Source organism: Anser cygnoides, chromosome 8, assembly GCF_040182565.1.
Source record: "Anser cygnoides isolate HZ-2024a breed goose chromosome 8, Taihu_goose_T2T_genome, whole genome shotgun sequence".
In the NCBI taxonomy this organism is placed as follows: domain Eukaryota; kingdom Metazoa; phylum Chordata; class Aves; order Anseriformes; family Anatidae; genus Anser; species Anser cygnoides.
In genome coordinates, this window is record NC_089880.1 from 16,825,573 (window position 1) to 16,850,925 (window position 25,353).

The 25,353-nt window shown below is 43.1% G+C and overlaps 1 protein-coding gene across 1 annotated transcript in view; it reads right to left on the bottom strand.

The window, feature by feature from the left end:
* Positions 1–404: 404 nt before the first annotated feature.
* Positions 405–25,353, bottom strand: part of C8H1orf21 (chromosome 8 C1orf21 homolog) — a 106,021-nt gene continuing 81,072 nt past the window's right edge. Inside the window, exons 4-6 of the mRNA XM_067001485.1 lie at positions 12,453–12,529; positions 8,064–8,124; positions 405–1,167 (exon numbers count right to left, since the gene is read on the bottom strand). Of these exons, the coding sequence (XP_066857586.1) occupies positions 1,129–1,167; positions 8,064–8,124; positions 12,453–12,529 (177 nt within the window). The 3' untranslated portion in view covers positions 405–1,128. The remainder of the gene's footprint in view (positions 1,168–8,063; positions 8,125–12,452; positions 12,530–25,353) is intronic.

The following is a 25,353-nucleotide window of genomic DNA, read 5'->3' on the forward strand; positions in this document are numbered from 1 at the left end:
TACTGAAACCTACACCCCGAAGAGTCACTGAGAGTTTCTGCTAGGGATGCAGGGCAGACCTGGCACTCACACGGTGCCATAGTATGGAGAATAAACATCGGCACAGGTAACAATCTCTTCTTAAAGAATAAATACAAAAGGTGTCTTTTTTTCCTTGAGTTTTTTTTTTTTTTACTCATGACAGTATTTGTTAAAAATATTACATCTGCTTTTGAGAAGATAGCATCCTCTCTGTATAATATGGAAAAATAAACTCTACAGGACATGCAACAGATACCCCCAATTGACACAGAGCTGCTTTAAAAGATCAGATCCACAGAGTCAGAAATGTGAAGGGTTGGTTTTGCCTCGCCTGTTCCCAGAATCTTAGAACATTGTGCTGCATGAATGGTAAAAGACAAGAATACATAAAAACAGTAAAATGTTTATTTTCTTAGAAAAAAAGAGATTCAAAATGATTGTGATCACACTCCCATTCGTGCTCAGCAAAGCCAATACTGCAAGCTTAGTCCTTGATTAAGATACCTATTAAATGAAACTCTTTTCCTCTTAAAATACAAATTCCCGCTCCTGCATCACTTCCAGTATTTCAGTGATAACATGCTTTTAATGGATAATAGTTTCTCAGCTTTCTTCTGAGCAGAGAAACAAGGCCTGCCATGGCAAAACATCCCATCTCCAAAGCTTGAAATCACCAGCATTAATAAGCACTCCAGCCCGTACGCGGACTGACAGACAGCTTAAGGGTGTTCTCAGATGCTCGAATGTTCACTTATGGAAGCTTTGTATAACACTACCTTATTAGATAGAAAACAGGCCAGAAGCCTTAATAAAATCAACAACGTCTTTCAGATTAACTTTAAGGATTTGCTGCGTATCTGGACACAGAGAAAGTGAAAAGTTGCAACAAGTTTTAACTAGCAGCAACAAAAACAGTTCCTTACGAGTTCTTAGCAATATTCCTCATCTGTTCATTAAGAAACACTGTAACTGAATGGAGCATATAATGTGGAAATGATCTTCTTCTGTTATGTAGTGCTGTTCGCTCTAGAAGACTTCCAAAAGGTGTCAACTGGGTTGTAATCTATTTACACAGTAGTATTCCTGGTTTGATTGGCAGAATTGGCACTATGTGACATCTTCCTCTTCTGAACAATAATCACGACCCTGTAAGGAAAAAAGCCAAGTATTTTGTAAATCACTAACTGAAGATAAAAATAGCAAATAATACTTACAAATAATATATTTCAGGTCTGTGAAACAAGGACACAAGTTCAGAGCTAGGGAGAAATTGAAAAACAGGCAATGGAGTTTGCAGAACTCCTACAACCATTTCTGGAAGATCTGCACGAAACCAGGATAGGAAGTCACTCCCTTTCTGTCACCGTGAATCTCATTATTTTCATTCCCCATACTGAAGCTCAGGGGAGTCCAACACACTGATTTACAGAACTATTTTATGTAAAAACACACCTTGATGTATACAACCTTATAGCGTCATCACTAGAACATAATATCCTATGCAGAAGCACCAAAGTGCATAATCATATGCTGCTGTGAAGAAGGATGCTGTGAAGCAGCTGTCAGCTGCTGTGAAGAACGATACTTCATCTGATAACCTGAGCAAGACCTTAACATAAGAGCAAAAGACACAATTCATACTGAAATTATGCTTGCAAAATGGAGGAAAACAGGCTAAGCTTCAAAAACCATGGGTTTTGTAGAGACTAGGTGTGCTACATTTTCTGTCTCATTCAAAATGCAAGACTTGCAGCAGCATCTACCTGGGCATCACCCTTGGAAGGCTGGCAGAAGATGTATTTTGTCCTGCACAAGCTGTTTCTTGCAAAGCGATAAAAACAGGGGATGACGGCACCTGCTGTCCTCATTGCTCTGCACAGCTGGAGCTGAGCTTTTGAATGCACAAACCACCCAAGATAGCCTGAGTAAAACAACGGCTTCAAAATCTGGTATTGAAAATCTCAACATCTGGCTTCCCTTTGGTCCTGTGTGCTGGGTTGGGTCACCCTAGTGCCTGTGTGAAACATTCCAGAGGCCAAGCAATGGACAGGCAAAGAAGGAGAGGACAGATGTGAGAGTCTCAGACCTGCCAAAAGTGTAAAAGCTCAATTCTCTGTAAGCAGAAGGGACCAATTCAACCATGGTAAAACAGGTGAAACTCTACTAATACCAGGGATACCAAGCCGACCCACAAATTAAAATGGTTGACTGTGCTGTCTGGAAAGAGGAAGACAAAAGAAAAGAAGGAAAAATGAAAAGGGAAAAATGCATCTTGATGCAATTTGCCTGGGATGCACAACTGATGTAGGGTACCAGCCAGGAACAAAGGTTGGTAATTAAAATCCTCTGCAATGAAAAATACCACTGACGATGGTGGGGTTGCAGAGCTCACCTTGCTGGAGGGTCCCCCCCTTCATCTCACTCCATGTCCCGCTCATGTCTGCAGCACCCACACAGCTCAGCACGATTAGTCAAAGGGCATTCTGAGTATGACAAAAAAATCCTAGGAGACTAATCAGCCCTAATTCCAATTCAGCAGTCACTGATGCAGGAAGAAACAAAGAAATGCATTTTTTAAGTAGAAGGTTTGATTCAGGAAAAAAGAGTTGCTGATGGGATGCAGAAATACTTCAGAGTGGCCAAATCCATTGGTTTTCTCTGTGCTGGGGACCACGATGCATTTGGATACTAATCTGGTGACGACGAAGGCTGTGTCCAACACGCTTCAGAGCGGTGAAGGCCATTAGAGGCGATGAATGGCTGCCGCTTGGGGTGTGTCCGGCAGATTCACCCATCTGGTCCCCTGCTGCCCATCACTCCCCCGCACGCCCTGCATGAACGGCCACCAGTGCTCAAGCAGGCCCAAACTACCGAGAGCCGTCTTACTTTTCTTCTTTCCCATTCCTCCCGCTGTTCTGCTTTCCGGTTCAGACCCTGACAATGGAGCACGCTGCTCCAGAAGAGGAAGGAAAGAAGCTGAAGCCCAGGGTGCTGAGCAAGGCCCCGCCGCGCTGCAGAGATGCCGCCTCTCCTTGGGTGCTGGCAAAAGCCAGGCTGCTGCCACCAGATGCTCCAGTCCCATTTCTGCACCCTTGGGGAAGGAGCCATGTCGATGTCTAGGAGGCGGCCTTCAAGGCCATGTCCCTCGGTGGTCGCTGGGCTGCCGCCAAGCCTGCCGCCAGCCAGCTCCTTCCACCTAACGCATGTGGGCAGCGTGGCACAGTCCAAAAGGGGAGGAGAGGAAAACGCTGGGTGAAACACCAGCGGCACCTCCTGGGCCTTCCTGAAGTGTGAGGTGCAGGCCTCGCACCCCCCAGGACCCCAACCACCTAACTCAGTGCCCACGTTACGACGGTGTCCGAAGGCAGGACGGAGAGCTCCCCCCCACCGCCCACAACGCAGTGCTACGCTACAGACTAAAATTGCATTTTTGTTGCAGAGAAATGCCTCAAGGCTGCCGTTGGCACGTTTCGCTTGCTCCGGCACGGCAGGCAGGCGCCAGGCCGGCCTCCAGCTGATGCACCAGCTGGTGGGAAGGCAGAGGACTCAGTGCGGGACGGAGGAACCAAAACAGCTCCTGCAGCCACCCCAATCGCTGTGCTCTTCCCATGGCTTGAGGTGGAGCAAAGCTCTGCTTAAAAGCCAAGTGGAAAAAAAGGCACTTTTGGTTTATGGCAGCCAAGAACAACACCAGAGTGAGGGCAAGGCAGCCTGGCAGCTTGCATACAGAATCAGCGATTTTACTTGCACGTGGGTTTTGTTTTAAGAGGACTTCTGTTTTGTTTTTAGGGTAAAAGTTTTTGTCTAAAGCTTATTCCCTAGTATTTTTTTTTTATCAGTAACAACAAAGTCTGTGTTCCTAAGAAGATCAGAGGAAGAAGGCGGCATCTTGATGCTGCTGCCTTCCGTTGTTGCACTGTAGATGTGATGCACAGGGATTCCTCTTGGTGCTCCTCAGAAGAAAGCCAGGAGAGGCCTCCAGCTCCTGCCTGGCAGCGCTTTGGTCCTGCTGAGCACTGTGGCCCCAGTCCAGCAAAACATGTAAAAAAAATGTCCATTTTTGCCTTCTTGGCCCCATTGTTTTGGAGGACGTTTGATAGATGCTGGAGTTGATGATACCTTGAGTGTTGGCACCTGCGATCAGTTAGAGGCCTGCTGTGCTTGAGATGGGAAATTACTGTGGTGGGGCTGGTGAAACGACTCGAAATGGTGAGCTGGCCTGCAAAGCTCCAAAGGTCCTCTGGAGAAACCGAAACAGAGACCAAGAAGGAGCAGTTGGGAGATGAGTTCTGCAGCAGAAACAAAGGGCACAGGCAGCACCTGAGTGCAGACCTAAGGGACGGTGTGCTTCTGGGGGAGCAGCTGCGTGTTAGGAAGGAGGAGAAGAAACAGGGGAAGGCAACAGCCCCCCGAAAAGCAGCAACATTGTGGTTGGGCAGACAAATCCCAGTGCACAAACCCACTTGAGCCCTTCGGCAATTTCTCTTCCTACCCTGAACGCCGGCTAATAACTGGGATGGATGGGCCATCATTCTAACTAGTACAGGCCATTAAAGAAGTTTTAATGATTCAGGGTGTAAATGAACTATATCAAGGAAGACGAGATAGCAGCATATGCATCCAAGTCCAGGTAATTCCTGAGAAATCCAGTCTTCCTCCCCTGCGGTTCCACAATCCAACTTTCAGTTTTGGAGGATGACCTTAAGCATCTTAAGACAAGTGTGTGAATTTAGGTAATTAAAAAAAAAGTCCTTACACTTCTTTCCTGCAAAACCAGGGCAAATGCTTCACCCTCTGCTCTCCCCTCTCAGAGGAGAAGGAAGAAGAGGAGGAGGAGGTCCGTTGGCTGCTGTGGCTTTGCGAGGGACCTGGAGGCTGCTCTGCACCTCCTTGGGTCTCTGGTGTGGCGGCTGTGCCTTGATGGCTCAGCTCAGGCGAACCACTTCTACTTCTGATCTTTACCTTTCCCACTTAATCGGGGAGCCTCTCGCCTTGCTGTTGTCCTCTGCTGGAACGTGATTTTGGGCAAGCCAAATTTTCAAAAAATGACAATAAAGCTGTCCCCAGATAGCTGCCTCCTTACCGCTGCCTGTCCCTGCTTTGTTTTCTTCCTGAACTCTTTGTATGGTGTGCCATTCCATATCCGCAAGTAAAGCCCATGACTATACTCACAGCAACATGAGTTTCAGACGACATGAAAACCCCAGGAGGTCTTGCTGCAGCTCCTGGCAGATGCTGGCAGCATTCCTACGTAAGCCAGCTTTCACCCTAGGTCCCAGCTCTGGTGCTGCTCACAGGTGACCTGTTAATTCCTTCTCCTCTTCTCTCCTGATGCTTTGCACGCCCAGCTTTTGGTCAAGCAGAAGCCGCATTCACCGTCTGCCACCAGTCCCTCACCATGTCCATTGGCTGAAAACACAGAGCCGCACAGCCCCTCGCCATTTATTCATTCAGCTTTTTAATTGCCTGTTTGGATGCATGTTGCTATGCCACTGGAACACTGCCATGAGAAGCGCTCCGTGGTCTGTCGGGGATTAAATGAATTCCAGAACTACTGTTTCCTGAGCTATCAACTCCTTAACTCTACCCAGCTACTCCGATCCTCCCACTTTATAATCCTGCCTTTCTCATCAGGCTTTCTTCCATTGTTGTTTTTTTTTGTTTGTTTGTTTGGTTTTAGTTTTCCAAATTCTGGCACCCCTGAGATTATTGGAAAAAGGTCCAGTTGACTCAGGCAGAACCAAAATGTAGCTGAATGTATTCATAGCTCAGCATTCAGCACCAAACTTTACTTTTGTATTTCTTTTTTCCCCACAAATCCTATGGCTTTAATTATCACAATTACATGAAGTTCCATAATGCAAGTTCAGTCCTAGCTCTTCTCTCAAGGACAGACACTCAAACAGAGATGCTAACAGGTGTCTCCCCACGAATGTTTCACAGTGTTTTGACATTGACTTTTGGTAGGCAGAAGCTTCATGCACTGGGTGTGACAGTCCGATTTTTACCTTTGGGTTACGTTTGCAGAAGTATATTCAGCTTTGCCATGCCAATACGTGCAGCCAGCAAAACAGCACATGTGGAGTACCGACAGGAGATGAACTTTGTCTCAGAGAAATTCTTCAGATCATTTCCTTAAGGATATTTTGACCTCCAGCACTCATAAACACTTTGTTTTCAGTTGCTAAAACATCAGCTTGTGTCCTTTGGAATTCACACTTGGATTAAAAAAAATTTATTTCAGCCAGCCTTCCCTTTGCTAAATCCAAAACGCACTTTTAATCTTCCCTATAATTCTTATTGTGCATGTTACAATTGTTGTACCTCATTTCTATTAAATGACCCAGCACCCCTCAGGTTTTCAATGCAAGTTGAGGGACATTTTCCTTCCGACCGTAAGGTTTCTGCAGACACAGCCTGCAGCATCAGCGACTGACAGCGTGTCTCCGTTACAAATAGTGCTACACACGGCCACGGTTACCAAATTAACATTACAACGTGGTTTGGGCCCTCGTCAACCACAGGCAGCCCCCCCACTTCTGCTGCCTATTTCAGCTGAAATTAGTGAGTTGCTCAGTGATTTAATTCTTTTAATTGTTCCACTGCTGTCCTTCATTTCCATGGAGAAGGGGCTCAGAAAGCCGTTTAGGAATCAAACAAAACTAGTATTTTCTGATCTTTTTGGCACTTGTGGCAGATACCTACAAAAACAATATATTGCTGGCAAAGACTAATTAGAAAACAAACTTCTCTTATGAAGACAATTTCCTCAGGCACAGGAGGACCCCATACGCAGCAGATCCCATGTTCAGCTGTGCATTCACCCCTGCCAATCTCATCAGATGTCAGAAGCTTGAAATGCAAAGGAGCTGTCTTGTCTCTTTCACAGATAACACTATATATTTCATCTTAATAGACAGTCTCCGGATCTATATGATAAATCAGTATAAGAGCCCTGGAGAACACCTGCAAGGATCTGAGAGCATGATCCAAACAGCAAGGAGACACAGTCAACTGCATCTCAAAAGTGGCAGCTGGCAAATGAATGGTATTACTGCCCTGAAACAAATCTAGAAAACAAAACTAACCTGAATTCATAATTAGATACAGTCATCAGATGGTCTGGTCTGTAGATAAGACACATCTTTGGAAAATCCATTTCACTGGAGATTCTGTGTTTGACATTATGGAAGGTGATGATGTACAGAAAAAGCAACTAAGTATTTACAGGGTGAATGCATTTGTTCATAGGAGATGTAGCTCTATTGCAGATATGTATAAATTTTATTTTTAAATGCATTTATAGAAATGTCACAAGCAAAATCCTCCTGTGAAATACTGGTATATATATTTATACTAGTATATATTCTTCTCAGGAATCTACGAACTCCTAACTTCTCATCACATACTCTTTCTTTTTAATCTCATTTTTACTTTTGTAAGTATTTTTTTTTAGAGTAGCATAACAAATTAGTTGCTTAAGACAAAGAAGGGATTCGCCCACCGTAGCACTCCAGCTCCTAAGATCAGGAGTGTGGGCAAAAATGGCAGAAATTCAGAGTCATCCAAGTAAAAATTCCCCTCCTTCTTTACAATTCTGTAGTACAAATTACTTCAATCAAACTGGGGAATCAAACATTTCATACCACGTATTAAATAATGTATGCCACTCCAAAATATGAAGTGTAAAGAGTACAACATCAGCTCAAGGTGTAAACAAGAGTTGAAATCTCACTTCTGACTTCTGTTGTAGACATGCAACATGATCCAAATAGCCCATTTAATTCCCAAAGTCTCCGTTTCCCATCTGTGTTGTGGTATAATGATTCTCTAACAATAAATAAAGAAGCTGGGATTTTCATTTAAAAGACTTAGAACTTTATAAACAACGAGTGGTATGGGGGATCTCAGACCAGAGTCTCTTCAAGTACTGGAGGACGTGGATGCTGTCCACTTCTCCTCCCCGTGGAGCTGGGAAACCTGCCTGTCCACCGCTTGGGACAGCAAGCAAGAAAATGGATGTTTACTGTATTGTTCCTTACCTTTTCAATTTTTTCATCAAGCATTCTGAAGAATTCTTGTTGGCTTTCAGAGATGTGCATGCTGAAAGACAAAGGCAGAGTATCAGTACCAACAGGACTTTTCCCAATTTAAAATGCTGACACTGTAGTCCAGAACTGTCAAGGAACCTCACCGTAAGTTTTTACCACTGTGGAAAATAAATCACTTTATACTTTGGTCTACAATGACAATTTTTTAATCTTCCCCTCCCCCCTCCTCTTTTCTTGGGTTAATCTAAGGTTTGCCTACCGAAAAATTACTGCATTTGGTTCTGTGTATGTATGCTAGCCTTGGGATGGTAACTAGGACCTGTGTGCATCCAGAGGAAACTATTCCCTTTTTCAGGCTGATTACAGAAACTTACCAGCCTGCTACCTTTCCTTGAGCTTGTCCCTTTGCGTCAAGACAAAGTTTTGCAGACTACCAGCTTCACCAGCACAAAATTAGATGTCTGCAATGTGAAATTAAGGTCTAAATTACAGCCTTGCTCTTGAAGACCTTCCTGCACTGCTACAGCTGGGCTCTTGCTTCAAGTACCCATGTGTGGCTACAAGCTCAGGCTGGATGACCCTGCAGACCCAGCAGATCATTCACTTCAATTAATTTTGCAGCACCAAGAGGTTTAGGGGTTAGAGATGGGGTTTTGCATTAGTGATTGGCTGCAAAAGACTATTTCTGGTGGTCTGTAAAATGCTGATGGTGGCACAGGACAATAAACCCTTCCCCAAGGGGGACCTGCAATCCCAAAATAGAGGAAGGTCAGACACAAAGGAAAGAATGAGAAAGACAAAGACAAGGATGTCGAACAGATGGGATTTGGTGTGTGTCTGCTCTATTTAAGTTACAGGGTGATAAGAGCCTCCTGCCTGAAATAACGATATCCCTTCTGCAATGTGAAGGTGGAGCATCCTCTGTAAATGCAGCAAAGAGAGTCTGGGGTGCCTGGCACATCGGGTCTGCAGAGAAATACCAGGTACTGAATGCAGGATGCAAAAGGAGGAGAAAAAAGGAAGGATGGGAGACTGGTGCCCGTGATAGCAGTGCTGCCAAATGGTCAGAAAGACACACAGCTTTTGGAGCTTTTCTTCAAAACTAAAAGCTGGTTCAGCTTGCTGAAGTCCCATCTCAGACTCCTCTCCTTTGGTACGATCCTTTCAGCTGTAATGAGTTAATACTTCTCCCAAATGACCAACAGCTCACTGCACTTTCCTAAAAATCTCAGCATTCATACTTCACTCACTATCAGGATGAACATATACAATGATATACCTATGCTGGACATAAACAGAGGCTCAGTTCACAAGAGAAGATCTCAGAAGTTGCATTAAAACCAAAAGCTGCTGATTCAGGAGAGGGAACAATTCACCTTTCAGTGGCTGTTGGAGTTTTTGTCTTCAGCTATCTGCATTTCCCTCCACCTGAGATAGGGAAAAAGTGCTTGTATGGGGCAGCCGACCCTGTCACTTGCACATTCGGGTGACTCAGAGAGGGGCAGTCCACCTTTCCCAGGGCAGGCAAGCTCTCCGCCCTGGAGACCCACTCACTTTATAGATGATAAATTAATTCTTAGAAGCAGTTGAAAAAAACCCTACATTTAGAAAACCCAGCAGATTGCAGAATTCAGTCCTCCAAGCATTACCATTGGACAGAAACAGTTGTTGGCAAAGGCTGCTGCCCCGTAGCGACTTCTTGGTCTGACGACTGAAACACAAAGATTTCTAAGCAGATAGAAGGCAGCGTTAGCATGAGCCCAGGTGTGACTCTGGTATATCCAATTTATAAGAAGATGCAGGAATTTAGCCCCAGCAGAGACCCTGCAGGACCTGCAGAGTATGGCAGGGAGGGAAAGCACCCACCTCTTAGCACAGCACTTGCTGCACTTCATGAGATGGAGAGAGCACTGGAAACATACTCTTGCCTTTGCAACAGCACAAGCCCAGTTTCTAGTGAAATGAGATGATACTGTTGCAACTCACATCAACCATAATTTGAAAGGAAATTAAATGGAGGGGGCAAAAAAAGTATTGCACTGCCATATACATCAGAAGTCCCACTGGGGGTAGGCCATGATCTTCTGAAAAGTTTAGCTGGGCGGTAAGACTGCCGTGCTGTTTTAGAGATGCAACACACAAATGCTGACAGCGTGTTTGTTTTGAGGAGCTGTGTGAAATTATAAATTCTTTAGCAGGGAACTGACAGTGTTAATGAATAACTTTAAGAGACAGAAAACCACTGAATCTAAGCAGAATTTTTGGGCATTCCTTCAGAAGAAAATAATTTCCCCAAATAGAAATGTGGAAATCATTATTTTCTAACAAGCACATCAGAAGGCATGTGAGTGCTTCTTCAGATGTTTCATGGCAGGCTGATGGAACACATTTTACGAAAACACGGGATTCCTAGCAGGGTAAAAATGGTATGAAATACCACTTCCTTCATTTTATGCTTCAGGCACCGTTACTCCATCAGTTTCTAACACATCTCAAGAGTCCTCAATGAAACGTACTTTATCATGTAGCTTGCCAAAGATGTCAGCAGACTCGTTTTTGAGGATGAGCAAGTGCCTGAGAGCTCAAGGCATGGTGCAGGGATGAAGGAGGTTCCGGCAGGTATTGGCACCCATCACGAAGAGGGAGGACCAGCTCCTCGGCCTTGGTCTACGGGTTCCCTACACATGTTGCTTTTTGAGTCCAGGGCTCCAGATGTAGAAATCTGAATCCTCCTATGTATGGGAAGAGCCCTTGCAATCTTCCTTTGGTACATGGTCTACTTTTTGTCTTGAAATAACACCCATTCTGCAAGAAGGGTCCTCCAAGAAACATCATTTCTGCGTTTATTTCTGCTCTTTTAGCTAAATAGCCCTTTCCCACACAATGCTACCTTCCCCTTTGCAGTCCAAATTTTTCTGGTTTTCAGATTATAAACCTAAAAAAACCAAATGTGCACATGGTAACAGATATTTGCTGACTTGGTGATTAGGAACTCAAACACATGTACCTACTTCACAAAGAGAAATCCAATGGTACACATGAACAGTGTATTGGGTAAACAGCAGAGGCTTGGGCAAACAGTGACTGTTTTACCCAACAACCTAACGTTAAATTCTGCAATTCTCCTAGAAGCTTCCTTTGCTTTTGCAGGAATGTTACGGATTATTTACCTTTGCCAAAGTATAATTTTTAGGAAGGTGCTTTTTGGTGAATGGAAGTCAGTTCTGTTTTCTGCAGGAACTTTTAAGATTGGAGTCTGAGGATAGAATGGTGTCCCTGAACCCACACAATCCTTCTGCCTTGGGTGCACCAGAGAAGGCGACCCATGAAAAGAAATGTCTCTTCTTTTGGCCCAGGCTGATTTACACTGGCAGTCACAGAGGAAGATGACTGTGCCTCAGTATCAAAGCACTTAAATGCACCTCTGACCCTGCTGGGAAGAATCAGGTGACAGTAATGAAACACAGTTTTGCTGAAGGGTGATTTTACCTCCACCTCCTTGCTGTGAACTTCTTTGCAATTACAACTGAAGCACTCATTTCTTCTGTTTGAAAGGAGGCTGAATTACACTGTCAGTTCATTAGGAAATTACTGAAGTTTCCAGATTTGAAACTGCACACAATGCACTTGGTATGCAGCAAGTTTAAGTTAATAAGTGCCCTGAAGGCAGAGCATAAAGAACAGCACTTCTGCTATTGTTCAAAACTCAACAGCAAAGCTTTATCATCTCTTCGTTAAGAACCTGATATATGGCTCCATGTAATGTTATTTTCAACCCAATTAGTGATTAAAATGTAACAGTGATTTAGATAAGAAAGGAGCTACTATTACCCCAGGAGCTAAATATTTCATGGCATATGCGACGTGTACTGATCTCAGCCAGGGCACAGCACAGAACTCTGGCTAGGGACTGGATAAACCCTCAGCTGCACATCAACCCTCATTTTAGAGAAACAACTTCACTATTGTAAATGGAAAAGTTTGCCATTACTTATCCCGGGGTTTGTCAGGCTGTACATCTGATAACCGAAGCCAAGAGACAGCAAAAACTTCCCTGGGAACTTAACTGCTAGTATTTACGAACATTAGTGCATATATAATTTTGTTTATGCTTAAGTTGTATGGAAAGGTGAGAAGTAACACAGTATGGTACATCTCGGCCATGCAAAGGACAGGACACTGCAGGGATGTCGGCACCAATGCTACCCAGCTGTGTCCTTGCTCTTACCTGTTTTATTTAAAGTGGGTATGGATTTAGGGCTGTTGGAACCACCAATTGATTTGTGCTTGGCAATAACTGGGAATTTCACAGATACCTCTTTAATTTTGCACTTATTTGTATTAAATTGAAAAAAAAAAAAAAAAAGAGAGAGAACTTACTTTGCTCTGGGTTGATGTACTAATCCTGGGATCTCTTTATTAGATTTAAGTCTTACATTTGAACTGGCACTTTTTTCCTGAAATACACAGAAAACACAGTAGAGGTACCATCAGTATTTATCAAGCAGCAAAGCACGACAGGCATTTGGCATCACTGCGTCACACGCTGCTGGGTCCAGCCACCTGTGTAACCGAATGAGAAAAGCTCACCAAAAAAACAAAATTAAAGGCAAAACATTGATGCTACAATCTTGTGAAACGGGGGCTCACTGCTGCACAGCCCCGGGTCATGGGGCGAGTCCCTGGGGGATTTGCAGCCATCAAATGCTGCGCTGGCTAATGGCCCTCCTGCAGTCCACGTGCACCGGGGGATGCTCCTCACAGAGCTGTATGAACACCACCACTAATTAGCACCTGAAGGTAGCCAGGCAGAGCCCCAGAGTCACCCAGACCTGTAGTTTGCTCAGAATGAAGGTGAGATGTGAGCATTGCGTGGAGAACGATGTATGGGAGAAAGCATATATTAAATATGGGAGAAACCACATGTTAAATGTTCTAGCAAAGAGGAGAACATCAGTGGCAGATTTTACTGGCTCAGCCGTGAAACTGAACACAAGAGGCCCAAGCAAGGCCACCAGAACATGTTTATCGACAAGCACACAATCGAGTCCTTTGTGGAGAACCAGAACCATTAAAAACACAACAAAACAAAACAAAACGGTGGGGAGGGAAAAGAGTTGAGTCCAGAGCCAGCATTTCAAGGTACCCCTTGCTCTTGTGCCAAAAGTTGCTGTGAACCAAAGTGCATATGCTTCTGTTGTCTGCAAAGACTTGGAGCAGGATATAGCCCCTTTCACATCAGCACAGTGTGTTAGGGAAAGCTGACGGTGCAGATGGAAGAAAGCTGAGTTAAACTTTACAGCCCACCCGCCAAACAAATCCTTCTCCGTTTCTTCAGTGCATCAAGCCCGTGACAGTTTAAGAAATGTAAAACCAAGAATTAGCGCTTTTGTGGGTAATTTTGACAGTTTTGTTTTGTCTTATTTAGTCTTTGAATATCTGAATCACACAACATGATTTATAAGAGGGCTACTAAATCACTGAATTAAAAAAAAAAAGAAAGGCTGCCTAGCAGTTAATATTTTAATGAATAATTCTACAAGGGATGTAAACATCAACTGCCTCAGCATATTTAACACTGTTCAATGGATATCTTCTAATCCTCCCAAACAGAAAACAGCGTCTTGCATGAAAATAACAGTGAGAGAGAAACAAGCCTTCCTTCCCAGCCCTACCAAACATCCCTGCTTCCCTCAGCCACTGCCTTCCCAGCATCCTGTGACGGAAAGTCAACACAGCAGAACAGAAGATGAAACCATTTGCTTTCGAAGCATCTCTGAATTTTAGCTGTGAATGACTCTCTATACGCACAGTGAACTCATTGTCAGGCAAAATAAGAGAAGTAGGTAGCATGGGGAAGAGGACATGAAACCCAGGAGCCAGATGAACTCCAGCCTCATGCACCAGGCGAGCCCAGCCTTTATCCGCAAGTCTGCTCGGCCAGCTCATTTGTTCTCCACCAAAAGACTACTGTGAATCCATTGCTTCCATTAAAAGGCAAGGGAAGCTCTGATTTACAGCTCCTGCGTCTGGAGCTGCGATAAATCAGGGTGACACAAACCCAGCCTTCCACACCTCCACTTGTGGTTTGGCATCAGCGCAGCTCTATCAGTAGCTGGCATCAGCACAAATCCCAGCATAAAGAAACTCCTGTCACTTAGGACAGACACAAGAAAAATACATATTGCCGTCTCTCTGTGGAGCCCAGAATGTTATTTACCATATTATCAGACTTACACATGGAGATAGAAATAAAATTTGAGTTTACTTGACTTCAAGAGTGCAAAGTATTCTTTCCCCTCCTATTGCTTCTGATAATTAACAGACCTCAATTATTTATTTCTTACAATTCTTCTGTTTAATCAGAGAACATGTCACCTTTTCCATCTGCTCCTCAGCAGGAGTAAACAGAAGAAGAGGAATTAGGAGAAAAATGAAATCCAACCAGCCCCTGAACTGGCTCAGTACTTTGCTCATAGCTCTCATTTACAGCACTGATACGTCATTACGTTGACCAAAATATGGACTTTGACAAAAACAGATATTCAAAAATAATTCTTCAAAATACAAACAAATGGAATATTTTTTCCTATTGCTTTTGAAGAGAAACTGATTCATCAGAAATTAATGCTTTGGATTCTAATTTCGAGCAAAACGCGCCGGTTTGTTAGCCACGAGCCACGCGCTCGGCTAGCTCACACATTCACAATTACTACCAAAGTCTTCCTCATCCCCCCCATGTTTCCAGGCCCAACCCACTGCTTAGTTCAAAATACTTTTTGAAGTAATTCACCTGCACAAGTAAGCTGTTTAATGGCAGCATCAGGCACCGATGGGTTTTAGCAACATTAACCACAGGTTACATCTGACAGACAACACGAAGACACCCAGCTGACAAACCCGAAATGGTTTAAGGCAGTCGGATTGCTCTTTGAGGCTGACCTGACCTGGGCTGAAGTGTCACTCCTCTCAGTTCAAACTCATTTTCTCTGTCTTTGAGGCACGTGAGTCAGTGATTAACATTGAATAAGTTACCATGCATAGGCAGAACTGCAAGTATTTTCAGAGTCCTAATCTGCTGCAAGTAGAAATTAATATGCAAAATTTAGCTTTTGATCTAGCTCTGCTTATAAGGATTATTTGAAGGAAACGCATTAAATATTGCCTCTCAGCACAACTTTAAAAATAAGCCCTGCAGAATGCTGTACTTGGATAGGGGCATTAGCTAGTCTGTGGTAAGAACGCTAATAGTGGACATTTTACTCCCCATTATTTCGCAATTAATCATTATCAGGGTAAAGCTGTCATCAAATCAAGGTGATTTCATCTGATAGATTCGTTAATTATTGTTAATCTCTACATAAAGAATGTGCCATTTCAGAATTTCAGGGTGTTAACAGATGGCAGTGATTCCACTGCCAGATGCTATTAACACAGCACCAGCCACTACCGCCATTATAATTATGTATCTGTCAGCATTCCCCTTGATGCTTGCCCTCTTACAAAGCCATGGGAGCTTCATTTTAGGCATTTTCTTTTCTTCCTCAGATTGCCACAGATGGACACAAGTAAGCTGCAAACAGTCTTTCTGCTTGACTCGAACACCCATGACCAAGCACAGGGCTTAATAACGTAGGGCTGATACAGAGATGCTCTCAGATATTTAGTGAAGAGACTACATATCATTTTATGTGCTTTTTTTTTCCTTAATTGATGAAATTGTCCAGAAAGAAATAATTAAAGATGCAATTAGCAATTCCGCCACCTAATGGCTGATTTTCATTAACCAGCAATCACATTTTGGTCTTTAGTTGTTTTTCTCCAATGTTGCAATAACTGAACAAATATGCAACCAAACGGGGAAAAAACACAGAATAGTAAAACTTAGTGCAAGAAAAATGAGCTTCTTTGTTTCAACACTATTATTTTTGCAACTCGGAAAAGGCTGAAGTAGCCAACTTGCAGCTGTACCATGGAGTCACCAATGTCTGAAAATGGCACATTCACCAAAATTAGTACTGTTTTTAAGATACACTTACGTCTGTAAACATATGTTTTGCTACTAAAACACAGTCCATTAGAAACATAAAGGGTACAGACAGTGATCATATTTTACTCAATATTGGTAGTTTACAATTATTCAAATACTTATAAACAACATTCCTGATTTATATCAAGATTATGTTTTCCTTCAAAGCAGCCTGCAGCAGCTTTCAAACTAGTTTCTGGGGCTATTTAATTTACCATTAAAATCACTTAGGGAAAAAATGATTTATTTATTTTTTTCTATTTTTATAACATGTACTATTCTTCAAAATAATTGTAGTTGAAAAGAAAGAACAAATGGCTCAGTTAGAAACAGTATGAAAGATGAGATGTAAAATTCCAGTCTGGCAGCTCAGCACTTTTTGCGTCCCTCAGTTACGAGAACCAGCCTCAGGTAGTGATATTTTACATGGACTATCTTGATAAATGAGGGGGAACATGGGAAAAGGACAGACTTTACTGATTTTACAAAGAGTTTCCTTGCCCTCTACATATGCAAGCATTGACTTTATATCCCCATTTGCAGGAAGTCTGTACAGGCCTAACAGAGCCTCCTCCTTCTTTCTCCCGTTACTTGGAAGCAAAGCCGTCTGAAAATGTTATTTAGGATAACTTGCTAACTTTATAGTGCAGGGGCAAACTGAACATTGAAAAATCTCTGGCGCTGGTGAAAGGGGAAGAAAATTATTCTTTAATCCCATTCACCAGACGAATCACATTATCCCTACCATAATGTGTGTACATACATACACTGTGTGGTCCAGAAGGGAGTCCTGGGGACACCCACAGTAAGTCAGGGCATGGCATGGAGCGTGCACATCAGATAGTGCTAACACACAAAGCCCACCCTCCTCCTCCTCTCGGGATCCTATCCAAGTCACAAGGGACAATGTTCACGTTGAGGAGATGCTTCAAAAAGCTGTTATCATCCCCATCATTAGAAGGACCTCATACCTTTCCACGGTAAGGCTATCAACATTGGTTATGAGAAAAGCAAACATTGGCACAAACTCCCCTGATCTCCCCTGATCTCCAAAACACCTCCCAGGTGCCTGTGACTGCTGATATTTCACAACGTGGACTCAGTCACGTAGACTCCTGAAGGCACAACCATGACACAAGTCAATGGGTGCTGGACTCCACTACTGACGCACGTCTTGCCCCAGGCTCCTAGAAAATGCTGTCTGCCAAGGGAGCCCAGCTTTGGGGAGCACCTTGTACTGAGTGTTAGGCCAAAATTTCCCCAACTAAGGATGAGGGACTTGCCCATGATGCCTTACTCCTATAAAAGGTCTTTCTTAATAAATTGGACATCAGAACATTTTTTTTTTTGAGGAGGTTTGTTAAGTTTTATTCCCAATTAACAAAATGGGAGAAACTGAAGGCTGAAGACTTCAGGCTGAAATTGTGGCCATTCAAGCATGGACAGGGGAGAGAGAAACAGACACACAGCTGGGCATTTATTTTGGAAAAGAGTATGATTCCATGAGCCCAGCCAACAACACGCAGGGAGCCTGCACAGATGCCAGGAGCACAACTCGTATTTGGCAGAGAGAAATCCTGTGCTTTTATCAGCAGTCCATGGTTTCCTCAAATTCGTTCCAGAGGCCTCATCCTGAAACATGCTGCTCCTTGCCAGGTACTATGGGCAAATTTTACTATAGTGACTCTAGCTCCAGAAATGTAAAATGGAAGAAAGGGGTTCTGAAAACACAAAAAATTTAAAAATTACTTGAAAAGTGATAAAAGCAGGTAAAAATGGGGTGAATCCTGAGCAGCTTTCTACAGCCCACCAGAAAGTCATCCATATGCTGTAATCTGAGAAATGCTTCTTTTAGTGTTTATTTACCAGTCAGTGATACCCTATAAGCACGCATACACCTATTCATCTTGCTCAGCAAGGTCTGATTTAAAGTCAACAAGAGTTGTTCCATTGAGTGCTGGTGGCTTTCAGCCCAGGCCTTCAAAGCACAGAAGAGAAACAGTTGTTGTGCCTGTACAAAATAAATACAATCCACGTGGAGATACTATCACCAGATAACCTACTGCAGAAGCCAACACAGCAATTCACGGCAAGCGTGACTTGGAAGAATAAAACGAGGCTACAGAAGAGTATTGGTTACAAGGGCTGGATGAATCTGGAGACCAGATAGAAGAAAGAAAAAAATGAAATAAATACAAGACCTTGCTCCAACCTCTGAGAGCAGTTTGAACTAAGCCTAATTTAACCCTCCAAGAGAGTAAGCAAACAAAGCACTTGCAGAGTGTGGTTCTGGCTGGAGACAGGGTAACAAACATGCTCTATCTGCAGGTTTGGACTCATTTCAGTTCTCACCCCACTGGCTCCCCTGTATTAATCTCCTTCTTCAAGGATAACTTACCTGACGTTGCCTGCTTTCTGCTCTGGCTGCCACCCTCCTGCTTTTTTTCTTGGATCAGTTGTTTGCATATTGAAAGCAAGATCAACTAGTGAAGTAAGTAATTTGCAGTTGCTTTTTTAAATGCCTATAGAGGTTAAAACCAGGGGGTGATTACTAGAGAAAAGCCTACTGTGCCTCTTACGCTTAGCTCAGGTTGCAGGATAGCAACAAATCTGAAAAGTCCAACCAGAAATGTAAAGTTGAAAAGAAAAAACAAACAAACAAAAAAAAAACCAAAAAAAGAAAGCAAAGAGGTCTCTCTGGAGAAAGATGAAGGACTTCTGCAATATCTCAATACAGTTAACTCTCAGACAAAGTTACTGTTCTTTGAACTTTGATGAATAGCATCACTGAAGAGCAGGAACAAAAAAAAAAAAAAAAGAAAGGGGAAATTCCTATCACTAAAGGGTTTTCAAAGGGCATTAATATTTACTACATCTAACACCTACAAGTTTTTAAACTTACCCATCAGCTTTTCAACTCCTCATCCCTCACTATGAACACGAGGCTATTTGGTCATGGGAATTCCAACGAATTTTGTAGGGTAACCATATACCAGGAAGGCTAAAGACAAACTGAAATGCAGACATGGGAAGAGCTGGCATGAAGACAGGAAATGAAGAGAGGTAAACAGATGAAATTACTGATAAGGATACATAAATTTACATAAAATTACTGATAAGGAACATAAATAAATAAATATGACCAGTAAATCCCCTGAGAACTCTTACCTGAACCTTGCCATCCTGTCCTCTTTCACAGTCATATCACCCCTCCACAGGGATTACACATTTGAATCCTCTCCTTTCTACACAGCTTGTGACACAAATGTCCAGAAAAATAAGAACTTTTATTTCTATCTCAAAGTTCTTTTCTGCAGATAGATTGCCAAGCTTCAAACTTCAAGGTGTCCCTTACAGAAGATCAGAAGTGTGATCACTTGAAAAGTGCCTCTGTTCTGTTACAAGAGGTTTACACCACCCTAAACGTCAGGGTTTCCTGGTTCTCCATTTCCAGGGGGCAAGAGTCTGCAAAATTAAGTTGAGGAACGTCCCCTGTTAAGCTTTGGAAGGGGCTGAAAATTGGCCCTCACAGTTGTGTACAACAGATATCAAGGTGATATGGGATTGCTTCAGGGCATCACGAACATTTGCTTACATTGAAACATATCCGGAATTATTGTGAAAAAAATGCTGTAGGCAGAAAGGAGACCTGCTCACCAATTCTCCTAATGCATCAGACCTTTAATGGCTTTGGTACATCAGCATGGTTGAAAGTTTTATCTAGCAAATTAAAAATAGATGGATATAAGTTAAAAACTACATCGTCGACAAATTACAAGATTAAATTGACTCCTGAGAAAACTTTAGAGGTTTTTAGGGTACTTAGCAACAAAAAGTACAACCAACCTTGCTCTTTTCTGGGTATGTCAGTCTTCTGGATTGTACAGCCACCCTGGATAACAAAAACTGGCTCAAAATTAACTTACTGCTTATTAAGCCTGTGTCATTAATTATTCTCTCTCAACAAGCTTTCACAGAAATACACTTATTTACAGTAGATGTATATATTACTCATACCCTTGTATTTTTCATGTATGTCTCCCAAAAGTAGTTTGCCATCAAGTGTAGTAACGTGGAAAGAGCTGGCATTAACTATGAAACAAGGGTATGGCGTGAAGTCTGTAAAACATTTATAGCCGGGAATAAACAGTGTAGACAGTCTTAGAAGTAACTTGGAGTATTACGCAGCCTGTCTGCAGCAGGGTATGTATCCAGTATTTCTTGAATAAAGCACTTTGCTGGAATGGCAAGCAGGTTATTGCTACTACAATTTTTGCAGAGCTTTTTATTGGGATGGCTTTGAAGAACTTTATGCCCTTCAAAGATATACAAGAGAAATATCTAGAGAACCAGATGTGCTGTTTCATGGATTTTTAAATAGCTGGACCTAAAATTCCATCAGAGGCAAGACTGAGCTTCAACAGCCTGTTTGCAGAACATGCTCTACACCCCCCACCGGAGAAGCAGTTCCCTGAGAGGTGCCTCCAAGTCAGGCACACACACGCACAGCACCCTGAGATCTTCCTGCATTGCCAAAGCCAGCCAAGACCGCTGACAAACACAGCTCCTAAACGTGTGAAAACTGTATGCTGCATGTGGCAGGCTGATGCAGAATGGACACTGCTGCTAACCACATCTTCCACTTGCTGTGTGTCTGACAAAGGGAATAAAATCACATTAATGTATGTTCCAAAACAGCAAGAGTTCCCCACAATAAGCTCTCATACTACCAGCGCTGTCCAAGGTGAAAATTTTAAAATTTTTGGTAGATTGCAGTTATGTAAATGCCACCACTGGAACACATTTTCAATGTCTGCATTGTGCTCCTCTCAGTGTCTGTATTATTTGCATTAATTCTAAAATTTGTAAGTGGTGCAAAATTTAAGGCCCAAGAGAGCAGAGTTACAGTTCTCGTTACATAGGCATAACAGTTTGAATATTATTAAGTGTGACAAATGTACTATGATGTACATGTGCAGTATTAAGGCTGCAGGAGGAACCTTAAACTGATGCATATGTTTTGTACAATCTTTTCATTGTTTTGTTTAGCTGTTGCTTCTGAATAATAGAAAAAAAATTATCATTTCCCAATGAATACAGCAGCCTGCTCAATTACTGAGCTTCCAGTCCGCAGGTGTATAGGAATGGATTTTCCCCGGATTTTCCAAACAAATTTATCTCAGAGTAATACTGAGAACAGATTTGATATACAGCAGAATGAAAGAAATCAAAAGCCATTTACAAATGCTATAAGCTATTTCATTCAGTATCAGAAGCTGGGTTTTTAAGTGTTTATCTCCTCTAAGCTTCCTTGGAAAAAGAGCAGATAAATAAGTGTGTCTCCTCAGTGTTAGCAAAACAGGGCAGCAACAGAGTCAACACATTCCATCCAGGATGAACAAAAATAGCTTTGGATGCTTGAGATGTTGCAGATTAGAGGCAGATAACCAAACCAATACTGGGTGAAGAGCTACCTTAAAATCCAATTGCAGGCCTGAAAATACTGATGTCCAACATATATTTAAGAGTCACTAAGTGACTGTGTGCCTGATAAGCCTTTCATTATCCACTTTGATTTTAAAGTGCCCGTCAGCTCACCTTCTGTACTGCCTCTTCCCAAAGCCTCACAGGTAGGGGAGGGCACAGAAAAGACTCAAAATGAGCTCTGCCCTCTTTTGCTGGAAAGCAGCAAATCTTGTTTTGTCTAGTAGAACAGTAGTGCTGACAGTGCGGTTGCTATGCATCAGTCCCAGCAGTGGCATGGCCATGGGATGGCATCTGCTCCCTCAGGAGACACCGGCAGCATGAGAGGAGGTCTGGCACGCCATACGAGATCAGCCTGGCCAGGGATGGATCCTCCACGCGCCCACCGAATGTCAGCAGTCCCTTGATCAAAATGTGAGATAGCATTGTGAAACGGAGCAATCAGTCACCTGAAAGCCTCCCAGGGTACCAAACAGCACTAAAGGAAGACATTTCAGAGCATGAATAACCCGAGGGCACATATCTAAACCACATCAAAGGATTTCTGTCTAACTCATTCTCCAAACCCCAATACTGCAGGTTTTCTCAACAGCCTGTCATTGTGCCACTTCCCTGAAAGTTCAGACATTTTCCTACTATCTAGCTTAAATCTTTGTCCAATGTCTTCTTGTATTCCTGCGATCACAGAGGAAAGCTGACTGTCATGCCTTTTAAAGTAACCTTTTATATATCGGGTGACTTGCATTTCCTTCTGTATTTTAGGCTAAACAAATCAATTAATTCCATCTTCCATTACAGCTTACGCTTGCTAAACCTCCTATTCTTGTCACTCCCCTTTGGGCTCTTTCCCTTCTGCCTACATCTTTCCTACAGAGTGTGCTTCCAATTTCAGTCACAGTATTTAAAGCCTTACTGAAGTCAGGCCGTATCACGTGTTTTGCCACATGTGAGAGCAAGACAAGCTCCTGTTTTTATGTGGCATCTCAAACCAGTGAGGTTAACCCAGCGCATCCAGAGATGGCGTATCTCTGCTAGCAGCAGCCCTATCTGAGACTCTTAAGCAAACGGACGGAAGCTGCATGTGGCTCCACCAACTATTTTTACTTTCGAGGTTTCCCTAAAAATAGAAAATATGCTTAGCTTTGAAAAACAGGGCAGATCACATATTTTGGGTTTGTGAGCCCAACTCTTTCAAAAACAGAGGCAGCACTGGTTCAGGACTTCTGTAAGTCTTCTCAGGATGTACTCATTTTGTTACTGGAAAGCATGGTTTACAGCTGACATGTTTTATTACCACATATGCAGGGGACACCTATACACTGTGCATTCATACTTCAGAAAAAAACGAGGCAAATAAATGCTGCAGGAGAAATAAACTGAGCTCAACTTCTCTAATGGGTACCTAAAATTTGTGGTACGGTGCTCAAGATCTCTCTCAAGCCAAAGAGCTGTAAGGGATGATCTGTCTTCCTGCCTCAACCACTGGATTACTAAAACAAACAAACAAACAAACAGCCACAATGCTTTAGTACAAACACATGATTATGATGTAAAATATCTGTGTGTTCCATGACTCACAGCCCAACAGGTCTTCCTAAAATTAACAAAAATCACATGCAACCAAAGCATGCACTCTTACACCATCTTCAATTTTCCTATTTCTAATCAAAACCAGCTTTCAATTCTGCAATTTGACTTTCAGCTGTTTGCAGATGCCAAGTTTTAACACACACTCTATTTTCTTTTCAAGCCAGGAAAGTACAATGATAATAAAAGCACCTCTAAAATTTAATAGGGTTTTCCCATCCCAGGAATGTTCAGAAAATTATGTACTGCCACGTTACTACCAAGAGGTGCAATACTGCCAAACATGAAAGTTATCTGCCTGAGTCAGAAGCATACTCCAATGCACGTTTCACAGGAATGGTAATGAAAAGTAGGAGAAAACAAGAGTTTGGTATGAAAATAGTCCCATTTTTCACTACAGTTGTTGCAGTATTATCAATTGCTTCCCTACACTTAATTAACTACTTGCTTAATCTCAATGTGATGAGAACTTTAATTCAAGCCATATACTACATCAGTGATCCTAACAGCAAAAATAGATTTTATTAAAGTCACCGAAGCCCCACGATCCCTCTGCCTTTTTATAACAGTATGAGCCACATAAAAGCAGAGCAGCTGCAACAGGCGAAGAACCTTCCCTGATTGCTGCTAAGAACATTAATAACTAACATGTACCTTGAAATCACAATGTGAGTATGCTGTAATCAATATTTCTTGCTTGTTCATATCTCTGGCAAAGCGAAAAGCAGCCAAGACATGGCTATCAGGGCTCTACAGATCTTATATATGCGTTCTGCCAAACACCACAGCAGGTTTTCTGTTCTGTGCAATGAACTCGCAACTTCTGAACAACCCTCAGCAGAAATGATGTATAATCCTTCCTTGGCCTTTCTTTAGGAAGGGAAGCCCTGGAAGAAGGCACATGCTGAAAACTGCCAAGAACAGACAAGAATTCATACCTCAAGACCAAGCAAGCAGCACACCTGGCCTTCAAGAGGCAGGCTTATCAGTCCCAGTGAATGGATCATGCAACTTTTACCAAGACGTTTAAAATGCCACCCTTTCTAAGCTTGGCGCTTAGCAACCAATTCTGACAACATTCACCCCAAACTTCTCAATCTGAAGGACTGCAGGAGCAGTTTTGAAACGCAGAGACGTGAACCTCGTGTCAGGATCACCTTCCTCCCTGCCAGAGGAACGCAGGGTGGCTCTCGCTGGCTGCTGGTGGAGGGCGCAGCCTCTCCCACCGCTGAGGCTACTGCACGCGATGAAGCATGTCCCTGAGGAATCACATGCTTAGAATCACGGCTAACAGTTTTTGGGGCTCTTTGTGATACTGCTCTGTATGTTCCAAATGTCTGGGAACGGCGAGCAGGGAAAGAGAGCCAAGAGGGAAGGTGGGCAAACAACCAGCTACAGGACAGGCACGGAGGCCAGCACAAGGAGCCACAGCTGCGTATGGGCAGGATTTCCAAAATAACCTTCAGAGGAGAAAGGAAGGGCACACAGCAGATGGGGGAGCACAAGAGGCCCATTTTGTGATGTTTAAGCCCCACGTAAGCATCAGAGATCAGCTGAGTGCAATGAGCAGAAGGAAACACGCTCCTTTCAGCCAAGGCTCCTCTATCCACATCTTCCAAATGAAACACGGGCAGTCACGCACTGCCTCAAACTCGCAGCTATAAATACGCGGGTAGTAACATGGCACTGTCCTATTAACGGTCCAGGATCATTAAAGCCTTTCTGGTACTATGACAATTTGATGCCTCAGCGTTGCCAGAGCTGGCTCTTCTGCCTCGGAGTGGCCTCCTGTAAAAGTACCTGTACGGAGGTGCTCGCGTCAAACCTGCAAGCTGCTGTGCCATGAGACTTCCATGGCTTCTCTCCTCCAGCCCATCGACATGCCCTCCACCTGCTCAGGCAGCACCAAGGGCTGTGACTACTCCAGCCTCTCACCTTGGACCCAGCGCACAGCCATAACCCTCGTCTGTTCGCTTCCAGAAGGGCATGTTAACTTGTTAACTCAGTAGGAGTTATATGAAGGCTCACCATGTTATCAAGGATTATCTGGGAAGACAAACACTTAGATGATTAGGTGGTCTCCTCCTAATCCTCAAATCCAGAGTTTAGTTTAAGCCCCAAATTCCTGAGGCTTAAAATCACTTCCAATTAATTTTAGCTGCATCACTGCGAGCTTGCTGG